This window comes from Dipodomys ordii, unplaced genomic scaffold (assembly GCF_000151885.1).
Source record: "Dipodomys ordii isolate 6190 unplaced genomic scaffold, Dord_2.0 Scaffold166, whole genome shotgun sequence".
In the NCBI taxonomy this organism is placed as follows: Eukaryota; Metazoa; Chordata; class Mammalia; order Rodentia; family Heteromyidae; genus Dipodomys; species Dipodomys ordii.
The window spans coordinates 452,113-460,522 of record NW_012267382.1 but is presented as its reverse complement, the minus strand read 5'-3'; the positions used below and the strand labels follow the sequence as shown (position 1 = coordinate 460,522).

The window sequence follows — 8,410 nt, the reverse complement described above, 5'->3', positions numbered from 1 at the left end:
AAGGCTAGCGCTCTACCACTTGAGCCACAGCACCACTTCCGGCTTTTTTCTTTTTGCTTATGTGGTGCTGAGGAATCGAACCCAGGGCCTCACGCATGCAAGGCAAGCGCTCTGCCACTGAACCACCTTCCCAGCCCCTCCGGTGGACTCTTGAGGCCGGCTGTGTCCTGGAGCTCCCCTCCTGCCCCCTACACCACCATGGATCAGGACCGAGGGGCCAGGGCCTTGACATGCAGCCCCACCTACTGACATCTGGGATGGGTCTTCGCCCACTTAGGATGTGCCCTTGGTCCTGTGCTGTCCTTCAACCTGGGTCCTGCCCTGAACTTGGCTGTCGCTCACTTGAGTGGCCACTGTGCCCTGGGTGGTTGCGGGGCCCAGCAGGTCCCCCGATTCAACCCCCCCCCCCTCCAAGCAGCAGCTACTGAGGTGCACCATGGGGGGAGGTGTGTGTGGCCTGTGGGGCCCGTTTGTGTGTGTGTGCAGTAGCTCCAGGCAGAGCATGCTGCCAGGCCTTCAAGCTCAGCGAGGACGAGCCACAGGGCAACGTGGACAGAGGTCCCTGGCCATAGGCCCCTCCCGCGCGCGCGCACTGGCTGGGTGTGCAGCACCCACACCTTGTTGGAAGGGCCGGGGGCTGGCCTCAGGCACACCAGATTGCCCTCCAGCGTGAGCGTGGCCAGGCGCGGGCACAGCTGCAGGTATCGCACCTGCCCCAGGTCCTCCACGCTGTTGCCCTCCAGGTCCAGCACCTCCAGCTGCTCCAGCATGCACAGTGGGCTCAGCTCCGAGATGTTGTTGTAGGAGACGTAGAGTTCCTGGGGGGCACATGGGGGGCTTAGCCAGGGCTAGATCCTGTGACCCACGCCTCCCCCAGGGGCCACATGCCCACCTTCAGCGCCGGGAGGGAGCCAATGCCGTCTAGGTCAGTCAGACCGCAGCGGGCCAGCCACAGCACCTGCAGGCAGCCCAGAGAGGTGCCTAGGTCTCTGTGGAAAAAAGTCAGTTGGTCGGGGCAGTCCTTAGATGGAGAGCCCTGTCTAGCCAGAGGTGACCTGGTGGCAAGCCATCATCCAGGCTGGCTGTCTCCAGGTGCCAGTGGTAGTGATAGCTGCCTTCTGGCCACCTCAGCTGAGGAAGTCTCCAGACCTTCTCCCCTTGCTGTGATCTCCTGTTCTCAGACGGTTAAAATACATTCCAACTTTGTCCTTGGAAGTTCTGGGTCTGGCCCTGGGGAATGGCTTAGCCCGGCCCTACCCTACCTGCTGCCCAGTGCATCCTCTCCCATCAGTCCCTGCTACAACCAGAATCGCCAGCATCCACACCGGGGACGTAGAGTGTCCTGTTCCTGTGGGATGCTCTTCACGCAGGTACCGCGGTGCTGGGCTGCTCCCTCCTTGGGCAAATGCTCCCTCACCACACACTCAGGCTTTGTGAATAACCACCATTGCAGGGCACTTTCTTCAGCTCTACTCCAGCTCAGAAGTCCCCCTGGTTACATTCATCTACCATGCGTCTGGTAGGTGTTTTTGTTGTTGTTGTTTTGTTGTTTTTTGTCAGTCTTGGGACTTGAACTCAGGGTCTGGGCACTGTCCCTGAGCTGCTTTTTGCTCAAGGCTAGAGCTCTATCACTTGAGCCACAGCACCAGGGCTTCATGCATGCCAGGCAACTACTCTACCACTAAGCCATGTTCCCAGACCAAGGATTTTAAGTTTGCTACTGTTGCCTGAATCTGTGTTTACTTAGTATTTGTCCTTCAGTTACAAAGGGTCAGCATTTATCTCATTTATTGGTTTAAATGGCTTTTCTAATCACCTTCCTAGGCTGGAGTTTGTGTCCATTGACTCTAGAGTGCTCACAGATGCCTCTCATGGATGTTTGCTGCATCTGCTTGTTTGTTGTTTGACTGGGTGTGAGGGCTTGGGTTGTGTTGCCTTACCATCAAGTATGTGTAGATACTTCTGGTTTTTGAATGTTTCAGTGGAGAAATTTGAGGAAAGACTTGCCTTTTTGCCCTTAAAAAACACTGTGAAGCCGGGCACCGGTGGCTCACACTTGTAATCCTTGCTACTCAGGAGGCTGAGATCTGAGGATCGTGGTTCAAAGCCAGATTGGGCAGGAAAGTCCACGAGACACTTATCTCTAACCAATTACCACAAAGGAATCTGCTTAAGTGGAGGACACCCCGAAGCTGACATGGCACACTGAGTAAAGTCTAAAATGTACCCAGAATATACAAAAATGCCTACAAGGAAACCAGAAAACAACATCTACCTGGAAAGCTCGTTCACTGTGCCCAGAGCAAGGCCTGACATCCCCAGCAAGGACAGCTGTGCAGGACATGGAATACATGAGGCCAGACTGCTTATGCTGCCGCCGTTCTTTCGGGATGCTGGGGTTTGAATGTGGGGCCTTGCCCATGTCAGCAGATGAGCCCTACTCCTGATTCTGCTCTGGGGGCTGCTGCCAGGGAAACACCTTCCACTTCCAGACCTTCTATGTTTGATTGAACTCTCTTTGATGTAAGTAAGGAAATTCAAGAAAACTAACATGAAGTTGCTTAATTACCTAGAAATAAATAGATATAGTACATGGAGCCCAACTCAGATAGCTGGAGAACTTTCTAGAATTTTGACTGGGATTACTTTGCCATGTGCTTCCAGATTCTTGCTACATAAAGCCAAAGATGTTTTTCACAAGACTCCCTTTGGTCAGATCACTCAGGTAGTCTGTTACTCTCTTGTCTTGATTCTTTCCAGTCCAATGAGAGCTAATTATTAAAAAAGATTTGGTTCTGGGTGCTGGTGGTTCACACCCATAATCCTGGTTACTCAGGAGGCTGAGATGTGAGGATCACAGTTCAAAGCCAGCCCAGGCAGAAAAGTACATGAGACTATCTCCAACTAACAAGCAGAAAGCTGGAAGTGGAGTCACAGCTTAGGTGATAAGAGTGCCAATCTTGTGTGAAAAAATCTTAGGGACAGTCCCCAAATCCTAAACTCAAGCCTGATATGGTACGCTCGCTCTCGCTCTCGCTCTCGCTCTGTCTCTGTCTCTCTCTCTCCCCCATCTCTCTCCTCTGTGTCTCTTGTTCTCGCTCTCTCTGTCTCTCTCTCTCTCTCACACACACAAACAGCAAAGCTGAGCCTCCTCAACAGTCGAGTCTGCGTTTAGGAAGGTGCATTTTTTGCTCTGGCCTGAGGTCAGGCCTCCAGGAGGGTCAGGCCCTTCTCTCCAGGTCAGCAGCCCCCTCTCTTCCCCTCCCATAGCTTCTGGCCTCATGGTGTGGCTGATGCCCTGGATTGTAATGTGAGATACCGTCTTGGTTAGTTCAGTGAGAACTTTTTGGCTTGCCAGACACAGGACCTGCCTTGGGTACGTGCATCAGCCATGTGTAGCAAGTGTCCCCCCTATGGAGGTGAGAAAAGCTCACGGGAAGGAATCAGAGCGGGAAGCCCAAGCCCACAGGACGGCTAGAGGTCAGGATGCCCTGGGGGCCAGGGATCCAGGACCTGGCCTCATTCTCCTGCAGGGACCAGCAGGAGAGGCCTCAACCCAGGGGAGACCCTGCTGCCTGGAAAAGAGTGTCTGCAGGTGTCAGCAGGGTGGAGCGGCACAGCGGTAGCCAGCCAAGGGCCAGGCCCTCTGGCCTCAGTTCACTACCGTCCCCACTGTACTGCAGCCCTGCCCTCCCAGGGAAGGCAGGCACTTACCTGAGGGAGGTGAGGCGGCTGCCATTCAGCTTCAGCTGGCTCAGGTTGGGGAGGTGCACTCCTGTGGGCACAGGAGGAAGTGGGTTTGTCTCACCTCCGCCCATTTGTCTGTTTAGTCACCTCCTCTCCCATGGTTACCCCCCCCCAATTCCAAAAGGAATGTGTCCATGCCAAGGGGATGGTGTGCTCACCAGCTACTTACGCCACAGAGGGACAGGCAGACTGAGAGGGGTTGCCCGCAGCCCTCTGCCCCCCCGTCTTCTGTGGGGGCTGCTGCACATATAGGACTATACAGGCTGTCTCTGGAAGGCCACAGGCCCATGAGTTGCAGGACTAAGTTTGGGAAAGGGAGCCAGGGCCCTCCCTTGTCTGCCCCTGGGCACCTGGACCCCAGTGGCAGTCTGTGTCAGCACACAGTACCAACACTTATTCTCAGCAATGTCACCATCCAGCGTGGCCCAGTCCCAGGGGAAGCCCGTGTTCTCAGTGATGTTTTGGGTGGGGTACCGTTCCTGGAAGACAGTCTCGGAACCAGAGGACAAGTGCAGCATAGAACTGCAAGCTGGGCCTGGTAGCAGGGCTGGAGGGGGAGAAGATGTCCCTGACCTTGTGTGCACACAGGCTCGCTACACTGGCCTGTTAAGGATTTAACAGAAAAAAAAAAAAAAGCAAGACAAACCAAGGTGGGGCAGATTTAGTTTCACTGTAACCAGAGAAATGAAAACAAAACCCACAAGGATCCTGGACAGCAAGAATCTTTCCTGTTGTTTGGTGAAATCTGAACCGGTCTGTGGTACAGATAAGAGTCCCATATCTGTGTGATTTCCTGATTTTGATCATGGCACTGCATTTCAGAGACATTCCTTGCAACTAGGAAATACGTACTGAAGAATTAATTGACATGGGCGTCATATCCATGACTCTCAACAGATCAGAACAGCACGTTGCCCTGTTGTGTGTACGTGCACGTGTGCAGACCTCAGGTCCGTCACCGTGGAGGATCTGGGGAAGGGCCACGGAGATCTCTGTGCCATTCCTGCAAGTGCTTACATTTCAAGTTATTTCAAAATAAGCTTTGGGAGCCCCTACCACCGGGCTGTGTTGCTTCGAGGGGCACTGTTATAGCAGTGGCTGCTTTGTGCTGTGTGCCAGTGTTTGGGCGAGGCTGTCCTGGAGGGCAGTTTGAAGTCTGGATAACAGGCTAACACCCCCACCTCTGTCCAGTGCTTGCTCAGTGCCAGGGGGCAATCGTAAGGAAAGAGACGTGCTGTCCAGGGTGCCTGCTGGCTTGGTTTCTACAACCAAAACAGAGAGGTGAGGGCTGTGATGGTGGCCTGAGATGGCTGTGACTCAGAAGCTCTCACCAAAGTTCCCCAGGCTGTTTTCACGGGTGTCCACACACATCTCCAGCACCCGCACCATTTGGAGGTCATCCACCTGGGCCAGGACCTGCTGCAGAGATAAGACGGAGTCACTCCCTAACAGCTTCCTCCATGCTCCAAGCTGCAGGACTTTACCGGTGCCCCCGGCACCAGTAGTAAGTATCCCCTGCCTCACCTATGTTGGCCTTGGTCATGACAGCTTGGCTGGTGGAACCCGGGTGAACATGGTATCTGGAGGTTGTAACCAGCTGGGAGACACTAGAACCGAGCCTGCCCCTGGAGTGGCTGGTTTTTCAGATGGAACCTTTGGAGCAGACCCGACCATACAGCTAGAGTCCAGAACCCATCCTGCTGAGTACCACCTGCCATTACCTACCTGAACCCATTGGCAGCATGCCTACACATGCAGAGGTGGGGCTGACCACTCTACCTGAAGTCCTGGGTCTCTGGATGAGGCCTTTTTTTTGCTTGTGTCAGATGAAAGCAAGGCCTTCCAGCCTGGCCCTACCTGTTGTGGGATTGGTGGGGACCTTGTAGAAGTCCTGAAGGTCCTGTACTGGCAGGTTGGATCTTATTCTGAGGGGTCCTGGGGGTACCAGCATTGGGCTTGGTCATCTCCCCGGGGTGGGTAGGAGGCAATTCCTGGGTACTAAATGCAAGGTTGTCTAGATAGGTTCTATGCAAACTTCTGAGGCTCAGGGCCAGGTCCAACAGTTGGTGAGATCCCACTCCATGTTTCTGAAAAGCTTCCACTTGCAGTGAGCCTATGGACCCAGTCAGCTGAGCGTGGGAATAGGAACTGTGCCCAGGGATGGGGGGGCGGGGCTTGGAGCACCCCTAGACTTCTGGGGGAGACACTCCTACAAGGAACTCACACAAAGATCTCCTATTTCCCAGCACTTTGGGCCTCTGTGTGTGTGTGTGTGTGTGTGCTGTGAAGTTCACAAGGAATGGGGGAGGGTCTTCTGTTTGAGGACAGTGGCTTAGCAAGTACATGTGGAATCCCTGCCTCCTTCAGGCCTTGAGACCCTGGGATTGCTGATACTTTGGGTTATGTAGGGTCCCAAAGGTAGAAAGATGGAGGGCACCGCACTGCAGGGGCTGGGATGAGGGTGGGCTGGATATCGTCAGCACTCAGGATGCAGACCCCCATTGTTGAGCCCCTGGCCCCTGACACTTACCAGTCGGGCAGGAGACAGGTGCTCCTTTATTAGCTGCTCCCTGTGGATGCTCCCATGGCTGCCCAAGCCCTTGCTGTGTGGGGAGGGGTTGTGCTGGCCCTGCCAGCTCAGCTCCCGTACCCGGACATTGACTGTGCCAGGCAGAGGCCCCGGGGATCCATCCCAGGCTGGGTCCATCCACATCCAACCTGCCAGGAGAGGAAGCAGGCAGGGCCTTCTACCTTCTACTCCAGCTTCCGTTCTGTGGCCAGTAAAGACCCCAACAAAACCCTGACAGGGCCTGGCACACAGAAGATCTCCCATCCTGGATTCCTAGAGCCCCCTGCCTGCATTCCCATCCTCCTTTTGTGTCTGTCTTTGTTTACTTTGGTGTCCACAGTCAGTGCTGGCTCCAGGCCTGGCCATCTGGGGCCCCAGTGAGGCTAGGGTACTGAATGAGTTGCCTGCTGTGATCAGCAATATGCTTTTGCTGACAGGCTCCTGGCATGCCCCAGGCCCTGGGTTGTGGGTTCTTCTCCTCCTGATGTCTGAGTCTGGGCCCAGGATCAGGGTCTCAGGCATTCCATTTACCCCCTTCTGCACTGGCGGACCCCACACCTGAAGGTAGCTGCTTTGTGCTGTGGGTCAAACATCCGGGCAAGGAGGCAGCATGAGTCCACGGGTGACACCTGTGAGAGAGGATGGTGACAGTCATAGTCAGGTCACTGGGCCCAGTGGCACCTAGGCTGGGCTGCTGGCTTGGAGCTTGGTCTTGAGTGCACTTGTGACCATCCTGACAGGGGACCTGGCCCAGCAGATTTGGAGGAACACTGTGCAAAGGAGGACCAAGTCCTCATCTGAATCCTACTTCTTCCATCCCAGAAGGATGTCTTGGGTCTGCTGCTCTGAACCATCTCCTGTACACCGGCCTCTTCTGCACCCTGTCCCTCAGAGCCCTTCTGCAGATCTCTGGAGAAGCTTACCTGGGGTGACACTGCTCACCTGCACTAGGCTCCCTGGCTGTTGCTCCTGAAAGACACAGAAACCTGTGCTGTGCCCTAGACCCTAGACTCAGGAGCTCTGGGCTGTAGCTAGAATTTTTTTCTTTTCTTTTCTGCCAGTCCTGGGGCTTGAACTCAGGGCCTGGGCACTGTCACTGGGCTTCTTTTGCTCAAGGCTAGCACTCTACACTTGAGCCATAGTGCCACTTCTGGCTTTTTCTGCTTATGTAGTGCTGAGGAATTGAACCCAGGGCTTCATGCATGCTAGGCAAGCACTCTACCACTGAGCCACATTCTCAGCCTGTAGCTAGAATTCTTTTTTTATTTTTATTTCTTTATTGTGAAAATACTGTACAGAGGGGTTACAATTACATGGGCAAGATAATGAGTACAATTCTTATCAAACATTGTAGCCTTCTCCTTTGTTTCCCCTTCCCATCCCATCCCACCCCCCACGCCGCCGCCCCTCCCACCCCCGTAGCTAAAATTCTGACCAGAACATTCAACACCACCATCCTTTGACCTTGGCCACCTTGTCACCTCCATCCAATTTTTTTATTTTGTTTGGTCAGTTGTGGGCTTTTTGAATTCAGGACCTGGACACTGTGTCTGAGCTTTTTTTTTTCTTTCTCAAGGCTAGCACTCTACCACTTTGAGCCACAGTGTCACTTCTAGTTTTTAGGTGGTTAACTGAAGATAAGAGTCTCACAGACTTTCCTGCCTAGGCTGGCTTTGAACCATGATCCTCAGATCTGGGCTTCCTGAGTAGTTAGGATTACAGGTGTGAGCCAACAGCACCCAGCTTCCATCTAGTTTTTGACTCCTTATTCTGGTCCTTCCTATTCAGTTGCATATTGCTCCAAGATCAGTTCTTCCCTGCCACCTGCCAACACCTCAGGCTCCCGGGAGAATCCGTGTGCCCCTGGGAAGATGTCACCTCCGCCCAGCCTGCCAGCCCCAGGCCCCGGAGAGCTGTGAGCTGGCCAGGGTCAGGGCCTGCCCACAGCTAGGCCCCAATGCTTGAGCCCAAAGGCTTTGGGATTTTAGGACAGAAATTAGAGATCTCTCTCTCTCTCTCTCTCTCTCTCTCTCTCTCTCTCTCTCGACACACACACACACACACACGGAGATTAGAGATCTCATGACACACACA

At 54.1% G+C, this 8,410-nt stretch overlaps 1 protein-coding gene across 1 annotated transcript in view; it reads right to left on the bottom strand.

Moving 5' to 3' along the window:
* The window catches only part of LOC105998574 (leucine-rich repeat-containing protein 56-like), a 12,008-nt gene extending 4,725 nt beyond the window's left edge, over positions 1–7,283 (bottom strand). Inside the window, exons 1-7 of the mRNA XM_013033345.1 lie at positions 7,240–7,283; positions 6,848–6,945; positions 6,278–6,465; positions 5,079–5,166; positions 3,715–3,775; positions 893–989; positions 594–818 (exon numbers count right to left, since the gene is read on the bottom strand). Coding sequence (XP_012888799.1) covers positions 594–818; positions 893–989; positions 3,715–3,775; positions 5,079–5,166; positions 6,278–6,460 — 654 coding nt within the window. The 5' untranslated portion in view covers positions 6,461–6,465; positions 6,848–6,945; positions 7,240–7,283. The remainder of the gene's footprint in view (positions 1–593; positions 819–892; positions 990–3,714; positions 3,776–5,078; positions 5,167–6,277; positions 6,466–6,847; positions 6,946–7,239) is intronic.
* Positions 7,284–8,410: the final 1,127 nt, after the last annotated feature.